We start from the raw sequence: 18,076 nt of genomic DNA on the forward strand, positions 1-18,076 counted from the left end.
ACACTCTGCACCCTCCGAGTCCGGCCTGTGTTTGAGTGAACAAACACCACGAGGAGGTCCTGACCTGAGATCCGGTGACCCCCGACCTGCCTCAAACCTCCAGACGACGCCTGCAGCCTCAATCCAGTAGACCTACCGCAACCAGAGCGAGTAAGAAAATCCGACGTCTAAGGGCACCCCTGAACCAGACGCCCAAAGGCCTTGTGTGTCCAACCCAGTGGTGCCTAACCAACCCTCAACATCCCAACTTACCCCTCGAAGTGGTGGTCACTCCTGGAAGATCTTCATCCCCGAGCCCGCAGTGCTTCTTTGTTCCGGAGAATCTCCATTAAATAAAACAGGCCTCAAAACTGCACCCTGCACCCGGCTGCCCTAGCGCCGCTGAGGGTGTCCCTTTGGTGCTAACTTGGTCCCCAACGTGCCCTGAGCTTAACCCTAGGAGCTTTGCTCCCACAACCCCGTGGCCTGCTTGCCAGCAACCATCAACCGGAGTCCCCCTATCCCCCATAGGATAACATTGGGCCACATCACTCTGCACCCGGCCGGGCGAGTGCCGCTGAAGGTAAAACAGTGCATCACTGACCCTGGGAGACCCCTGAGTCTAACTCCAGAACCCTAACTCAAGAGACCGATTACTTACCTTGAAACCGATAACTCATTTTTTAGGTCTCGTCTGAGCCAGCGCTTTAGCGCTGCTCTGGCGAGAGTTTTAGTAAGCCAGGTTTTGGAAGTGCAAACTAGTGGCTTTTCAGGCCTCCAGCTACAGTGCATGTGCGCCGGGCGCGCGCACCATTTGGCAGCCTGCGTCACTTTCACGGCCGCTTTGATGTTCTCAGTGGAAGCGGCCGCGAAAGTCACACCATTTGCCAGCCTGCCTGCCTTAGTGCGCGTGATGTGCCCTACCCCCCTCCCTTATCCCACTTCCTGCTTGTTAACAGATAGTCACTCCCACAGCCTTTGCCTTGAGTTAGCGAGAAGTGGTGTGCGCCATCTGCATTCCTCGTGTGTCGGGTTACACACAAGGCGCCGCGCTTTCGCTTTTTGTTTTTTGCGCGCACCACTAGGGGGCTAGCAGGTGACCATGCAGAGACCTCCAGTGCGAGTAATCTGAGGAGGCCAGCGCTACTGATTTGTGTAGAGTCGAACGTTGTCCTCAGCCCCCTCCTCACCGCAAGCTTGTTTAAACCTGTGCCGTTTGCCAACTTGCAAGTGCGCTGTGGAGCATCTAATGTATGATGAGGATACATTAGCAACCCTCGATAGTCGCCCATGTACACCTATGACTTACGGCACCAGAATTGCTGCACCACATTCCTGCTTTCACCCAAATGCCTGTCTCACTGTTTCCTCGCAGGGGACAGTTTTGCGGTGAATGCCTGCCTGGCTCGGTGAATGCCTGCCTGGCTCGCAAGGGGATCGAAGACTGGATGGTGAAGCAGAAATGTTCGGGCAGTGGGGGCTTCTCGGGACCCCAGAACCAGGTCTGTCGTCATAAGGCTGGTTGCGGGTTCAACCACTCCAGGGTACATAGGGGCGAACACATGGCCCTGCAGTCTCGACTTTCAGTCAATATTGCGTCTGTGTCTGCGCGGACCTTCAAAAGACAGGGCGCGCTTGCAGTGGGCTGTGGAAGCAGCTTTGTGTAAAGTTGTCAGGCAAAAAAAGTATTTCCAAACTCCTGTGTAACCCATTTCATCCGAAGCAATCAATCAATCAATCAGTGACACTTATAGAGCGCGCTACATACCCGTAGGGTCTCAAGGCGCTGGGGGAGGGGGGGTGCCGCTACTGCTCGAACAGCCAGGTCTTCAGCTTCTTCCTGAAGGAGAGGTGGTCTTTGGTCAGGCGCAGGTCGGCCGGGAGGGAGTTCCAGGTCTTGGCGGCCAGGTAGGAGAAGGACCTTCCTCCTGTAGTCGCTCTTCGGATGCGGGGTACGGCGGCGAGGGCGTGGTTGGCTGATCGGAGGTGGCGTTTGGGAGCGTAGAAGTTGATCCGGCTGTTGAGGTAGCTCGGGCCTTGGTCGTGTAGGGCTTTGTGTGCGTGGGCGAGGAGGCGGAAGGTGATTCTTTTGTTGACGGGGAGCCAGTGAAGGTCTCTCAGATGTGGCTGGTTCGTGGGATGTCGAGGATGAGTCTGGCTGAGGCGTTCTGGATCTGCTGGAGTCTCTTCTGGAGCTTGGCGGTGGTACCGGCGTAGAGGGCGTTGCCGTAGTCCAGTCGGCTGGTGACGAGGGCCTGGGTGACGGTCTTCCTGGTCTCGGTGGGGATCCACCAGAAGATCTTCCGTAGCATGCGTAGGATGTTGAAGCACGCCGAGGAGACGTTGTTGACTTGCCTGGTCATGGAGAGGGAGGAGTCCAGGATGAAGCCCAGGTTGCGTGCATGGTCTGTCGGTTTGGGTGCGGTGCCCAGGGCGGGAGGCCACCAGGAGTCGTCCCAGGCGGAGGGTGAAGAGCCCAGGATGAGGACCTCCGTCTTGTCAGAGTTCAGTTTCAGGTGGCTGGTCGTCATCCACTCGGCTACCTCTTTCATCCCTTCGTGTAGGTTGGCTCTGGCGGTGGCGGGGTCGTCGGTCAGGGAGAGGATCAGCTGGGTGTCGTCGGCGTAGGAGATTATGCTGAGGTTGTGTTGGCGTGCGATGGCCGCGAGGGGGCTCATGTAGACGTTGAAGAGGGTGGGGCTCAGAGAGGATCCTTGAGGGACGCCGCAGATGACTTCGGAGGCCTCTGACTTGTACGGTGGTAGGCGGACTCTGAGTTCTTCCGTCGAGGAAGGAGATGATCCATTCCAGCGCCTTGTCCTGGATTCCGATGTTGCTGAGGCGCTGTACTAGGGTGCGGTGGCAGACAGTGTCGAATGCCGCGGAGAGGTCTAGGAGGATGAGGGCCGCTGTTTCTCCGTTGTCCATCAGGGCTCGGATGTCATCGGTGGCGGCGATGAGGGCGGTCTCGGTGCTGTGATTGGCTCGGAAGCCGGACTGTGAGGGGTCGAGGGATCCATTCGTCTCGAGGAAGGCGGCCATCTGCTTGTTGACGGTCTTCTCGATGACTTTGGCTGGAAACGGGAGGAGCGAGATGGGGCGGTAGTTCTTGAGTTCGGTGGGGTCTGCTGTTGGTTTTTTGAGTAGAGCGCTGAGTTCGGCGGGCTTCCAGCTCTCAGGGAAGGTGGCGGTGTCGAAGGATGTGTTGATGATGTCTCGCAGGTGGGGTGCGATGACAGCGTCGGCCTTGTTGAAGACGTGCTTTACATGGTAGAGCACCACCTGGAGCACCACCTGGTTATCCGCATATGCGCGTAATGACTTTGAGAAAGAGTTTTGGCACACTCTTTAAAACTTTTCTACAGCGATATGTATACCATGTGGATGGAGATTTAGCGGGCTTCAGTGCCTTTCCTAGGATAGTACTGCCATTTCAGTATGAGGAGCAGGTTGCATGACTGATAAAATGCCTACGTGATGCATGCAGTTTGATACTCTTGAACGGGACTCCTCGTTTTTGTGGCAACTTATTTTGTATAAACAAAATGTTTTCTCTCAGCAAATATTAGTATTTCTCAGTAGGGTGCACATACATGGGGCAATAAAATTCTTCTCCTCTTGCACACATCTGTCTAAAGTGTGTGTGAAGTTTTCTCTCTCGCGCGCACGCGCTACCCCCGCCCCGCACCCCAGTTTCTGTCCTGGTGCGCTGTGGGTTCCGTTGAAGTGGGGGAGGGGGGCAGCCTGGGCTCCTTTCAGGATGCTGGTGGCTAGAGCCCCCTGCGCCTCCCCACCTCTCTTTCTTTCGTTGCCCTCCGTGATGTGTGTTTTTTCTGCACGCAAATACACTCAGACAGGGCACCCATTAACTTGCAGTTTTTCCAGCACACCGTGCGATTAGACTATTAGCAGAGTGATTAGAAAAGAAACAGTTTTACATGGATATTGGTTTCAACAAACAGCGGCTGCCAAGTGTATGTTCCGCCCGCAGGAAGGGCTGCGCTTTGAAACTCGGGACTTTTTTGCAATGGCTATTTACGGGGTTTTTTGTTTGCTTTCCGTGGGACTACATGGGCCCCAGTGCAAGCAGGAGAAAATTGGACCTCCACCTCTTTGTGTGAGAGCAAAAAATAGTGTCAATTGACGTGAGATGGGCACTTTATACCCCAGAGCCCTGGTGCCACTGCGCCTGCTGTTCTAAGAACAGCTACGTACCTATGTGCTTTGTCAGTCTTGAGGTATTGTATTAGGAGCATTCTCAACATTTAGTTTCGCCCAGCGTGTGCCTGTTGTCAAGCCAGATAGTGTCATCGTGTTGTCAAGTGTGTTGCTGCCGTGTTGTTCAGTGCAGTGTCTTTTAGTCTAGTCTCGCGCCTGCCTGTGCAGTGTGGTGCTGTTTTCCTAGACTAGTGTGCCACATTGTTCCATGGGTGCGGAGCACGGGCTTCGTTGAAGAGACACCATAAAAAGTTTGCATTGATAAAATAGCATTGACTGATATGAGCACCCTGCGCTAATAGATGCAATGTTTAGTTCCGTCGGATTCGTGTGTTTTGGTGTCTTCAGATAAGGCACACTCAACCCCCTCTCTATGAAAAATAAATCAGCAGAAAATATTTCTTTGTACTGTTTCTTTGGTTTTACCTCCTTCTTCTTTGATTATTCAGTGGTTTTAAGAATATGTTCCAAGATTTCTTAAGCATGAGAACAACTCTTTTTTTCTTTGGTCTTATCTGTATCTTTACATGTAACAGGTGTATTTATAGAACACACATCCATTGACGTGGAGACCTTTAATGTGCTTGATAGATAACAGATTTTAATGATATTTGTTTTATCGACCTCGGAGGGATGAAAAGCTGAACGGCCCATCAGATTTCAAACCTGTGACCATAGGGTAAAACAAAAAGTCTGGCAAAACCAATAGGTCTGGCAAAACACTTATAAGGTCCCAAAGGCGAGACCTATTGGCCATGCCAATGCTTGTCCTCATAGGATAACATTGACTCTTTTTCTCTCAAAAAGTTTCTAAGTGACGACTTTTGAAAACTGCAAATATACCTTAAAAATCAGCCGATTAACCAAAACGCATCTTCTCAACTGTATTCAGGAAATGTCCCAGTGCTGAATCCAGGATCCAGCACGGAGTAAGAAAAAGTAACGATAACCCAACTTACCTGCTAAGTGAATTTTCTCCCATAGGATAACATTGGTGATTCTAGTTGAAAAAGTTTCCAAGTGTCAACTTTAGAAATACAATAATATTCCTTAAAAATTATACATTTAACCAAAACGCATTTACTCACCTGTTTTCAGGAAATGTCCCATGGCTGAATGAAGGATCCAGTCCTTTGGTTAGAAAAGTAATCTGAAAAGTAATTAACTGCATTTTACTTAAAAAGCCCATTCAATTGAATGTACTTTACCTGCAATGTGTTGCAAACTGCTTTCTTAAACCTGTAGCCAAAACCAGTACCAGTTATACTGCAATTCTGAACTGTGTTCAAACAAGTCAATTAAGACTGCAAAGTATTTATATGCTTACCTGTACCAGGCTTGCTTGTTTCTAGAAATAAAACAGTATATTTTTTTTATATAAAACAATTGGCCTAGAGTTCAGTTCTTGAGTGTGTGAGACCATTTGCTGACTGAGTGTGTACAACAAATGCTTTACACTGTCCTCCGATACTGCCTTACTGCTCGACCAAGCTACCACTTAAGAGAGTCAGGTTATATCTAACTTTAGCCTCTGCCAAACCTCTGGAGACTCTTGGACTCTATACACACTGTACCTCACTTTGGTGCAGTATATATAAAGTCAGTTTCTTACATCGTTCACCCATGGGTTTCATGGTGCGGACTATCAGATGTTAATTGTTATGTAACTAAATGTTACTCACTGAAAGCCTTTCTGTTTGAGCCATTTTTCAGTAATACATTCTGTTGAAATAAATGTAGGAATTGAGTCCATTTTCTTGAGATCGATAAACGGTTAGAGGATTTCAGTCTTGGTGCTTATGAAGAGTGCTTCTTAATTCCCCTTTTGATGTTCCAATCATCAGGTCTACAACGACTCCTATCTGCTGGAGAAAGTCCTCAAAGAGAAACGGAAGGAACTTGGTCCTGTCCCCGACGACGATGACATGGCCTCTCCAAAACTGAAGATAAGCAAGGAAGGCATGTATCCGGATTTAAAGTCAGCCAGGTCTTTCTGTGGTGTGCAGCCCTTGCTGCTGGCGTCTGACATGAAGTTCTACTAGATGACTTGTTTGGTGTTTTAGAAAGCATTACAACTTCATGTCCTGTTTGATGTTTGCTTAAATGATGTACTTGATTACTTTAAAGGCAGCTACATTAGGCAGCAGCGCTTGCTGGTCTCACGCTCCAGTGATGCGCTGCGACTTTAAAAGTCTATGCTCCTCCTATTGGTAGTAGTACAACCTCTGCTCATCCGAGGGCCGTCCTTCACCTTGACTTGCCCTTAACCCAGCGGACACCTCAGCTAGAAGGAAATCAAAGGTTTAACAGGAGAGATGCAACCAAGTGTTAGCTGAACACATCAGGTCTATGTTTATGAGAAGAAAGTGACAGGAGGTGTTTTTAGCAATAATCTTTGTAAAAATATTTTTTGACAGCTTGTACCTTGTGCAAAGCTTTTAGCAAAATATGACTGGTGAGCCACCCTCTTGACCATGGTCTTGCTATTGGAAAGAGCATTTATGTCAGAGTATTGACATGAGATTTTCAATTGATTGTATCTACTTTTATGTCACTGAATGGTACCAGGTCCTACAAGTTGGATGATGGTGCTAGTACCATTGAGTGATAAACCCAAGCTCATACGATCGTAACAGAAAGAAAGGTAAGTGCGATCAACTAATGGGGCAAGACATCACTAACCGTTCTTGACAAATAATTAGTGAACTTTTGGGTAAGAAAGATGTCTTCATGGCTCTGCCCTGACAGGTCGTCCCTTGTGTATGGGCAGCTTGACAGAGAGTATTGCTGAGAGAGTGGAGTGGCACTGTGTGGTTCTTGTGAGCACACAAGAGGAGAGATCTCCTGCTCTCCCTTACCATAACCCACTCCCCACCTTCAGCGGCTCCGTCCTCCCACTGCGTAAAGCTAGTGTGATCACGTTAGCCAAGAATACAACTGGAAGGACAGCCTGGATGAACAGCTGACGAGTTCTTATTCCCTAAATACCTTTCAACAACACTTTTATTACATGCAAACACCTAGAGCACTAGGATTGTCTCGAGACCAATGCTGTTTTAAAGCGGATGCCAGTTTTGGGCTTCATAGCAGGTCTGAGTCTTATTTAGATTGTGAACAATAAATACATCCTCAGTGTAAATCTTCAGTGATTCCCTCTGGCCAGTGGGACCAGTGAGCACTTCATTTACTTGCTGCAAAAAATTTGACAATCCAAATTCACTCTTTACTTTGTTTGCAAAGTCCCACTGGCCTTAGATATACAAACACAACCAGCTGAAACCTTTACCATTGTTCCTTTCCTTCCGGGGAGAGGCGGCTTGTAGAGCACTGGTGTTCAGTTCAGGATACTAGAGCTAACAAGAGGGTCTTTATCTTTCTAAAGATCTTTGACTTTGCAAATCTGACCAGTACCCTGTATGGGGATCTCCGCAACAACTGGCACACTTCTAAGCCAGAAGGTTCGGTGAGACCAGCTCTGACTGGTCAAACGTATGTGTTTCGCTCGGTGCCGGACCAGTTGCTATGGAAGATTGCCGGAGCACAGGAGCTGGGAAAGAAGGGGTGGGTTTCACTCTGGGAGGGAAAGCATACTCTGGATTTTAGTACTGTATTTCTCGTCCACTGCTGCCCCAAATTCCCATACCCCAGGGGAGGGATGTAGAGAAGGTTGTGGCAATAGCGCAACACATAGAATACACAAAGGAAACCCCTGTCTTGAACCCACCTGTGAACCATACCTCTCTCACAGATATGTATACGTACATCTTTTATAAATGTCCCAGACATAAAGATTGCTTGTGAACCAAGTTATGGACTCCAGTAGACCTTTGTCCAGTGAGAGCTGTAAGGAAGATTCCACACGGGCCTAGAGGTAAAACTCCTTGGCTATAATCACACTGCCAGTCACAGGATACTTTGGGTGCGGTACCAGTAGGACACCTTAACTCAGATAGAGGTAATCTTGGATGCCCCTGACTTTGCTGCACGTGCAAAATTGATGAAAAATAAAACAAAAAGCTCTTTGCCCTCCTGTCTCCCATGCAGTGGCAGGTTGCCTTTGAATGTTTTTGAGCTACAATATGCTTTACACATTTTTGGGGCAAGGGGTGCTCCTGCTCTTAAAGTTCTTTTCTACTTGGATTTTGGATATTTAATAATATTTGATTTATTTTGCCAAATGACATTTCCCAGCAGGCCATTTCTAAATGTATTATCTCCTCAAGATTACGCTTTATTACCTCCTGTTGTAAGTGGTAACTGCAATGTCAATGAGGAACATGTTCTGATCAGAGATTTATAAGGTAGCCGCTTGTACAGTTATTCATACCATTTACAAGACTCCCACTTGGTTGAGGGAAGCACAAGGCTAGGGCAGGAGTCTGCATCGAGTAGAAACTGTAGCTCTTGACAATGCTGAGAGTCTGCCTGGAAAAGAACACAAGGACATGACAGGAGTCTGCGGGGTAGGAAAGCGCACGCTTCTAGCAAGGGTGGAATCTCGAGTAAAAGCAACCGCTTGAGGGAGGAATCTGCAGGAATAGAAGCAGTTGCTTCTAATAAGAAACTACTTAAGAAACCTTTCCGATGGATTCTGATCAAATGGCGCGTACTGTAGTCCAGGCATTAATTGCCAACAGATTGGATTATGGAAGCGCACTGTACTTGGGGATGGTCGACAAACTGTTTATGCGTTTACGGGTGATCTATGATAACGACTGATGGAGCTATGCCACCACTAGTCTGAAATCCCTCCACTGGCTGCTCATACGAAAGAGTGAAGTTCAAGCTTCTCCGCCATACTCCTAGGCCCCGTCATGTTTCTGGCCCTCTGCTCCTGAGACAGAAGGAGGAATTTTACCAACGCACGAGAGATCTAAGATCAACCAACCTTGTCCTAACCAAAACAAATTGCATCAAGAAAACCAGAGCAGGTGGTCGCTCTTTCACCTACCGGGCGGCAACCCGCTGGAACTCGCTTCCCTTGAATATTCGGCTCACCGACAACCACTTGGCGTGTAGAAAAAAAAACCTAAACACATGGCTCATTCCAGATTAACCTTCTCTTCATGACCCCCAGTTTCTCCCCTGTTTACTAAACAAATGGCAGTATAAGCGCCATGATATCCCGCTGGGGGTGAATGTAAGCGCTCTATAAATACAGCTAAATAAATAAATATGGGGAGACGCTTACAGCAAATAGGTACACAAGCTCCTGTGAGAATGTGGAGTCTGGAATAGAAGGTCTGCTCCCATCACATGGAAGTTTCTGCAGGTATTAAACTCCCATTTAAGGAGTGTGCGGAGAATAGAAGCACAAACTTCCTAAGGTGGGAAGCAGGATCTGGCTATAAACACACGCTCCTATCGAGGGGGCGGTGAGTCTTCAAGGGGTAGAGGCACAAGTTTGTGAGAAATGAAAGAGAAGTATAAGCTCTGGACAAGGGGAGGACTCGTGAACTGAAGTTTGGCGAAGGGAGGGCTCAGCGTGGGGGGTGGATCTGCAGGCTGTAGAGAGGGTTTTACAGGTGAGGGGGAGCCTCTCCTGCCCATTCTAACTTTGTTCTTCTCTTGTTTGCCCTTTTGAATCTGTAGGTAGAAAGAGTGGCATTTCTCCCAAGAAATCTAAATACCTCAGTCCAATGCAGCAAAAACTGAATGACATTTATGAAGCAGTCAAGAATTATACTGACCCGCGAGGCCGGCGGCTCAGCGCCATCTTCCTGAGGCTTCCTTCACGCTCCGAACTTCCGGACTATTACGTCACTATTAAAAGACCCATCGACATGGAAAAGATTCGGAGTCACATGATGGCCAACAAGTACCAGGACATTGACGCCATGTTCGAGGACTTTGTGATGATGTTCAATAACGCCTGCACTTACAATGAACCAGAGTCCTTGATCTATAAAGATGCTCTGGTCTTACATAAAATCTTACTTGAAACCCGCAGAGACATTGAAGGGGATGAGGATTCTCACGTCCCCAACGTGACGTTGCTGATACAGGAACTCATCCATAATCTTTTTGTGTCTGTGATGAGCCATCAGGACGACGAAGGACGGTGCTATAGTGACTCTTTGGCTGAGATTCCGGCTGTGGACCCCAAATTCCCCAAGAAGCCTCCCTTGACATTTGACATTATCAGGAGGAATGTTGAAAACAATGGTTACAGACGCCTAGACCTGTTCCAGGAGCACATGTTCGAGGTTTTGGAAAGGGCCAGGAGAATGAACCGGTGAGTGGAACAAGGATGGCTTTACACAAAGTATGATTTGGATGTTTCACTGTGATATCCTTTGGTTTTAGGTTCACCTTCTAAGGTCTGTTATTGTAGACTAAAAGAGGAATACGGCGCAGTTTCTTCTGTGTACATGTTTTAACTGGCAAATATTTGGTGTCGTGATATCAATGAAATCTCGTTCTAAACTGTAAATGTATTGTAATGATTGTGAACTGTTTTTGCCACCTGGCAACAGTTTAAATGAGTGTCAATTTTAATTAATCTCCTTGGAGAGACACTATTTCCGAGCTCAACTATTGTCCAGTGTAGGAAGCTGGGTCTTTACATGGTGCATCTCTTTTTGGTCCACAATATAAAGAGTCCAGCTAAGCCCTAGAGAAAAAACCGAGGCACACAACACCTCTTTGTGGTAGTGTGGGCGAGCAGTTAGGCTTCTAGGACGGTAGCGCTAAGCATTTGTTGACACACGGGCAATAAATGAGACACGCTCAAGAATAAATCCGAGACCAATTTATAAAAAATAACACATACTTTTATATGAATTTAGATACTAAGATCATCGGAATCTGGTAAGTTCTTTTTGAGTTATACATTTTTACAGTTTTCAAAAGCTGACACTGCAATTTTTGGGAGCAGTAATGTTATCCTATGGGGAAAAAACATATTCTGCATTTGGGCACTTAGCAGCAACTTATGGGGCTGTTCTCTGGGACTTAAGATGATTATGGGGCAAGGTCCAAAGACACACCAGCAGGTCACCTCGGGAGGCCCTGGCACTGGGTGTCCCATTCACTTCAATGGAGAATGGTTTGGTCAGAAAGAGGCTGCAAGCAGAGACTGCGAGGCCAGTCCAAGGGAACTCATAGGGGGGCTCGACCCTTGAGATGCTCAGGCACATATAGACACCGTTGGTCCACTTCTCTGTCTGTGGGGCTCTGGTGCAGTGGGGTCTTTTGGCATCTGGTTCGGTGCTGGAGTCACTTGCGGTTGGAGGGGGCTTGCAGAAAGAGGCTGCAGGCGGCGACTGGAAGTCCAGTCTGGTAAGACCCAAGGGTTGGCTTTGCTCTAGTGAGTCTGGAGACCCCGATGGCACGGTCACCTCCTCTGGACTCGGGCTGCGGTTGCAGAGGTGCTTTGAGCTGTCGGGTGGCGGCAGCTGGTGACTCACTCTTTGCTTTGCATTGCAGAAACGTGTCACCTGAGCCACTCTCGTTGTGGGTCTCACTGTCCCTGAAGTCCCTTGACGTGCAGGCCGGTTTTTCTTGGCGTTGGTGTCTGGTCTGGACACAACAAGCCGTGGTTGCTGTAAGAGATTCTGTACCCCAGGTATTGGTGTTGTGCAGCTCTGGTTGGTTCTGGCATCTCCACACTTGAAGTTAGGACAGATCGGACCTGTAGGAGCACCGCTACCTCTTTCTGGGTGGCTGCTGCGTCGGAAGTCCCTGTAAGTGGCAGTTTGGTATACCAGGTATTGTTTATTTGGTGCCTGCAGATGCAGGGGAGTAGCGCCTCTACTGCAAGGGAGTTTTTCTAGCGATTGGCACTGGCAGCCCTCCGGATTTCTTAGGGTCTGTACAGTGGCAGAACGAGTCGGGCTCTCCACGAGGGTCGGGTGCAGCAGACAGGCCGACAAGGTTGGCGCCAGGTTAGTGGCTCTCGGGTCAGCCCTTCTTTTACGTCCACTTCTTTTTGTCTGTCGAAGTCTGAATTCCTGGTATCCGGGTGTCCCCTAGATGCTCAATTTAAGGGCATTCTGGGGAGCGAGGGGTGGTAGCCAGTGGGCTACTTACCCCTGGGGTCACTACTATCCCTAGATGTCCACTTCCTTTGGTGAGTGGAGATCACTCTGTCCCACAATTCCCGATTCCACCACACACAAGATGGTGGAATTTCTAACTTCGTGTTCACCTCGGGCTGTTCACCATAGAGATGTGTCCAGCCTGACAGTGCTTCATACCTCCTGCATAGTTAAGTTTCCCACCTGTCCTGAGGCCAGGTGCGCCCAGGGCAAGGGGTGGCATCTCCCCTGTCTAGGGAAGCCTTGGATAGCATATCAAAGGCGGTAGAGGCCTTTGAAGCCTCCTGCCCTGATATGCTGTTTTCCTTCCTGAAACCAGTCGTGTTAACACCACTCCCGAGCTGGCATTGTTTCTGTCCTCTTGTAGGGGGGCAGAAACCGGTCTGTGGTGGTGGACTGGACAGGACCAGCTAGCAGCACACTAGAAGGCTAGTAGGGTTCAGAGTACCTCTAAGGTACCCTCTGGGTGCATGTATTAAAAAAACCATCACTGGAATCAGTGTGGGGTTTTTAATACAAGGTGTTTGATACCCAACACCTTTGGTTTCATTAAAGCCATCATGTAGTTGGAGAAATTGTTTTCACCAGTACATACCTTAAGATGGCTTCCTTGTCAGTAAATGAACTGGCCAGCACAGAGGCATATCTGCTCATGCAGATATGTCCTCACTCGTAATATAGTAAACCCTGCCTTAGAGCTGTAAGGCCTGCTGTAAGGGGTGACTTACAAATATACATGCAATGTTGGGGGACACGGCACGCAGGAGGATGCAATGTCGTGTTTTCACTTTTAGAGCGCCTTGTCACGCAGTCTGCATGAGTTTGGTGCTGGGTCCCTTAGAGTGGCACACGATATGCTGCAGCTCTTATGGACACGCTCTAGATACCAGCGGAACTACTTACTAAGGACTTACAGAGGTGCTAAAGGCCGGGGTCACTTGAGGAATCCAGTGACCAGTTGTCTTGTTTTGGGGAAATAACATTGGCACTGGGGACCTGGTTAGCAGGAGCCTGGTGCACTCCATTCAAAGATGCATCAAATTCCAGGCAAAAAGTGGGGGGGCTACTGCAACAAAACCCAGTTTCCTACATCCAGCAACTTTCACCGATCTGTGCTACAATCATTGGTCCGTCTGTGCTGCCATCCACCCCTCGAAGCTTCTGGCCAGTGATCTTGGTTGTCACTCACAATATAAACTCCCCTATTCTAAGCTGCTGCTTGAGCTGCGCTGCCTCCCGTTTTAGCGTCTCCGTTCTATGCTCCTTAGATTCCTACTTCTATTCTGCACTCTGCTCCTTACGCTGCAGTCACTTTGATTTGCGAATGGTATTTCTATAGTCTAATCCTAGCCGTAGGCAGCTGAGTGCTGTACAAGGTCAAAGACGAGGACAAAGTCAGCGACGGGTAAGAGGGATCTGGCTGGCCAGGAGAGCCTTAGGAGTTCCAGAACGAAGGTCATGTTCTCATAATTCTTCAGGCCTTGGATGAGATGTGCTGTGGCGTGCACGAAAGGGGTGTCAGTGTGGAGACAGGAAGGTCCTGGAACAGGGCGTTGCCACCATCCAGATGTGAGAGTACGAGGGTTTGAACAGAATTTCAGAAGTCTGTTAATGAGAAAAACGTGCGTTTCTTTCGAAAAGAGATCTGGCACTAGGCTATCTTTTTTTTAAAACAATTGTTCTCATTTGTTTTATGTAAACATTGTGTCCGTTGAGGGTGAGGTTGCTGTCCTAGGTGTACCCAAGTGACTTGGAGTTGGGTGATTGTTGGGGTTCCATGTTACCCAGGTTCAGGTCATAGATCCAGGTTTTTTCTGTTTCTTGTTTATCGCTTTTGCAAATAAGAGGAAGTCTGCCTTGGTTGGTTTGAGCTTCCGGTTTGCACTGGCCATCCAGGTCTGGATGATGAGCGGGCAGTGTCTCGGGCATTAGATGTCTGAAGCATAGGAGACTTTCATTTAGAATTGAGCATCATTGACATATTGGTGAATGTTGAAGCTGTTCTGAGTCGAGCACCAGGCTGCTTTAGGTGGGAGGAGACAGGATGGAGCCCTGGAGGCTCCACAGGTGATGGGAATCTTTTGAGACCCAGAGGTGCCCATGTGAAAGATAGTAGAAGAACCAGTGAAGGGCATTATCAATGAATCCCATTTGAGACTTCGGGCGTGTCAAAAGGGGGGAGGGTCGACTGTGTCGGGGGCAGCAGCGATGTCCTGCAATATCAGAAGGCAGGGGCGATCTTCATCTGTGGTCAAGGGAGCATCTTCTACGATCTGTAAGGATGCTGTCTCCGTGCTGCAGTGTGATCTGAAACCAGACTGGTAGTTCTGCAGGAGGTGGTTAGCGTTAATGTGATCTTGGACTTGAACATAGACTGCTTTTTCAGTGGTCTTGCGGATGAATGATAGCCGCGTCATGGAGTGATAGTTGGATAGGTGTGAGAAAGTGCCCTCTTTCTTGCATGGTATGCCCCCACTTTTTGCTGAGTTGCTGATGTACTTTGACTGAGTGTGCCCTGGGCTCCTGCCAATCAGTTACCCGAGGCCTGTGTTCCTTCCCTAAAACTGTGTTGAAGCCTAAACCCAATTGGCATCTCTGGCCACATTTCAGCCCCTGGTAAATCGTACCCTTGGTACCCAGGGCCCTGTGACCAGAGAAGGCCCCTAAGGGCTGCAGCACTTATTGTGTCACCCTTGGAGGCCCTGTACCCTGACACACACACACACACACACACACTGCCTTTGCAGGCTGGGTGTCTAGGTGCAGAACAAAACAGAGTCGACATGGCACATTGCCCTGTGTTCCATGCCCACAAACAACTGCCCTGGCATACATCAGTCCCCCCTGTAGCTGGGTGCCCTATGCCAGTGTTGAGGGTACAGGTGCATGAGCCCTGTACCCCTACAGTACCCAGGTCCATTCCTGGGCCCTGTAAGTGCAGTGCTGCCATTAAGAGTATATGGTGCTGGGAGTTTGTCATTACGAACTCCACAGCACCATAATGGCTGCACTGAAGACTGGGAAGTTTGGTATCAAACTTCTCAGCACTTTAAACCCACACTGATGCCAGTGTGGGATTTAATGTAAAATGCACGACAGAGGGCATCTTAGAGATGCCCCCTGAAACTCGATCAACTCCTGACCTGACTGAGTGGCTGCCACCACCAGACATGTTTCTGGACCCCTGGGTCGAGAGCTTGCTGCTCTCGGGGGCCTGAAACAATGCACATCCTGGGACGAGGTGCCAAGCCTCCTCCCCCAGGATGGACAGGATTCACGAAGGAGAAGCTTCAAAGGCATAACGCCTTCGTGAGCCTCTCCAGACCACTTGCTGTACTCAGCAACTGGTCCCCACTGGTTCTACCCCCCACTTTGGGCGGGAGACCCAGCGGGAAAAACAAAGTGAGTAAGAGAGGTGTGCCCACCTCTGCCAACTCCATCCCTAAGGTGGGGGCGGCGAGGTGAAGCACAACCTCGAGTCCCCGCCATCTTGAGGGTGGGGGGGATCCAGCCAACCAGGGACAGGCTCCCCCCCCTCCCACTGGAGAGTGGCAGAATAGGGGGTGTACCCACCCCAGGGAAGGGACCCTTTGGTCCCTGCCCTTTACCTACCTGTAAAGCCCCTAAATTTAGTATTTAGGGGCACCCTGAACCTTCCTTCCTCAGATCCAGCAACCACAAGAAAAGAAAAAGGACGAGAAACCATGCAGAGCTAATAGGAGGACGAAGCCCACTGACTTGACCCCAGCCCTACTGGCCTGCCTTCCCTCAAATCTGCTCCTGCAAAACCCTGGCTTGTCCAGCGGCCAGAAATCTCCAAAACCCCGGAGGACCTGCCTGCATTCACTTTCCAAGCTGCTTCTCCTGTGAACACCGGACGTGTTTGAACTGCAGCTTCTGGTGCCAGCCAGAAACTGCGAATCCAGCACACACTGTGCCCGCCCTGTGTTTGAGTGAGCCACGAGGAGGTTCCCCTGGTGATCCTGTCCCGAGATCCGGCGACCCCTGACCTGCCTCAAGCCTCCAGATGACACCTGCAGCCTCAATCCGGGAGAACCCCCCCCCCCCCCCCCCCCCCCCTACCGCGACCAGAGCGGGTAAGAAAATCCGCCTTCCAAAGGCACCCCTGCACATGTCGCCCCACGGCCTTGTGTGCCCAACCCAGTGGTGCCTAACCATTCCTGTACATCCCAACTTACCCATCCAAGTCGTGGGCACTCCTGGAAGAGCTTCGTCCCCGAGCATGCAGTGTTTCTTTGTCCCGGAGAATATCCATTAACTCCACAGGTAACCCGACCTCGAAACTGCACCCGGCTGCCCTAGCGCCGCTGAGGTTGCCCCTTTGGTGCTAACTTGGTCCCCAACTTGCCCTGAGCTTAACCCTAGGAGCTTTGCTCCCTCAACCTCGTGGCCTGCTTGCCAGCAGCCACCAACCAGAGCCCTCCCTATCCTCCATAGGATAACATTGGGCCTCAACACTCTGCACCCGGCCGCCCGAGTGCTGGTGAAGGTAAAACAACAGTGCATCACTGACCCTGGGAGACCCCTAAGTCTAACTCCAGAACCCTAACACAAGAGACAGATTACTTACCTTGAAACCGATAACTCATTTTTCCTCATAGGATAACATTGACACTTTTTCTCCCAGAAAGTTTTGAAGTGTCGACTTTTGAAAACTGCATATATTCCTTAAAAATCAGCCTATTAACCAAAACACATTTTCTCAACTGTTTTCAGGAAATGTCCCAATGCTGAATCCAGGATCTAGCACAGAGTAAGAAAAAGTAACAATAACCTAACTTACCTGATAAGTGAATTTCCTCCGGTAGGATAACATTGGTGATTCTATGTGAACAAGTTTCCAAGTGTCAACTTTTGAAATGCAATAATATTCCTTAAAATTCGTACCTTTAACCAAAACACATTTACTCACCTGTTTTCAGGAAATGTCCCACGGCTGAATGAAGGATCCAGTCATGTGGTAACAAAAGTAATCTGAAAAATAATTAACTGCATTTTACTTTAAAAAAGCCCATTCAATTGAATGTACTTTACCTGCAATGTGCTGCAAACTGCTTTCTTAAACCTGTAACCAAAACCATTACAAGTTATACTGCAAGTCTGAACTGTCTTCAAACAAGTCAATTACTACTGCAAAGTATTTATATGCTTACCTGTACCAGGCCTGCTTGGTTCTAGAAATAAAACAGTATATTTTTTATTCAAAACAATTGCCCTAGAGTTCAGTTCTTGAGTGTGTGAGACCATTTGCTGACTGAGTGTGTACATCAAGTGCTTTACACTGTCCTCTGATACTGCCTTACTGCTCGAGCAAGCTACCACTTTAGAGAGTAAGGTTATATCTAACTTTAGCCTCTGCCAAACCTCTGGAGACTCTTGGACTCTATTCACACTGTACCTCACTTTGGTGCAGTATATATAGAGCCAGTTTCTTACAATAGGCTATCAAGGATAGTATCGCTTTCATTAGGAGTGGAAGGATATGGCCTGTCTTAGCTTCTGGGAAGATGCCTGGAGCGCTTCTGGGAAGATGCCTGGAGCGCTTCTGGGAAGATGCCTTGTGCGATGGAGGTATTGCGAATGGTAAGCAGGGGTAGGGCAGTGTTTGATGAAGGACGATGGTAAGACATCATCTTTATAGGAATTGGCTTTGAGGGTGTTTGCTTATTGTTGAGATCTGCAAGATATAGGTGTAGGAAAGTGCCCCTTTTTGACATGGTCACCCCCACATTTTGCCTGGTAAATGATGTAATTTCAACTGAAAACTTTATCAAAAAAGTACAATTGTTCACCCAATTGGCAAAACCTTTAGCGCCCCC

At 48.8% G+C, this 18,076-nt stretch overlaps 1 protein-coding gene across 9 annotated transcripts in view; it reads left to right on the forward strand.

The window, feature by feature from the left end:
• The window catches only part of PBRM1 (polybromo 1), a 552,328-nt gene that overhangs the window by 246,812 nt on the left and 287,440 nt on the right, over positions 1 to 18,076 (forward strand). For 6 of the 9 annotated variants that reach the window (XM_085624197.1, XM_085624200.1, XM_085624201.1 and 3 more), the window contains exons 15-16: positions 6,042 to 6,160; positions 9,794 to 10,432. In XM_085624197.1, coding sequence (XP_085480323.1) covers positions 6,042 to 6,160; positions 9,794 to 10,432 — 758 coding nt within the window. Of the gene's footprint in view, positions 1 to 6,041; positions 6,161 to 9,789; positions 10,433 to 18,076 lie in introns of all 9 variants that reach the window. The other 3 variants (XM_085624202.1, XM_085624198.1, XM_085624203.1) reach the window with 1 other exon arrangement.

The sequence above is a fragment of the Triturus cristatus genome, chromosome 9, assembly GCF_964204655.1.
Source record: "Triturus cristatus chromosome 9, aTriCri1.1, whole genome shotgun sequence".
Taxonomy (NCBI): Eukaryota; Metazoa; Chordata; class Amphibia; order Caudata; family Salamandridae; genus Triturus; species Triturus cristatus.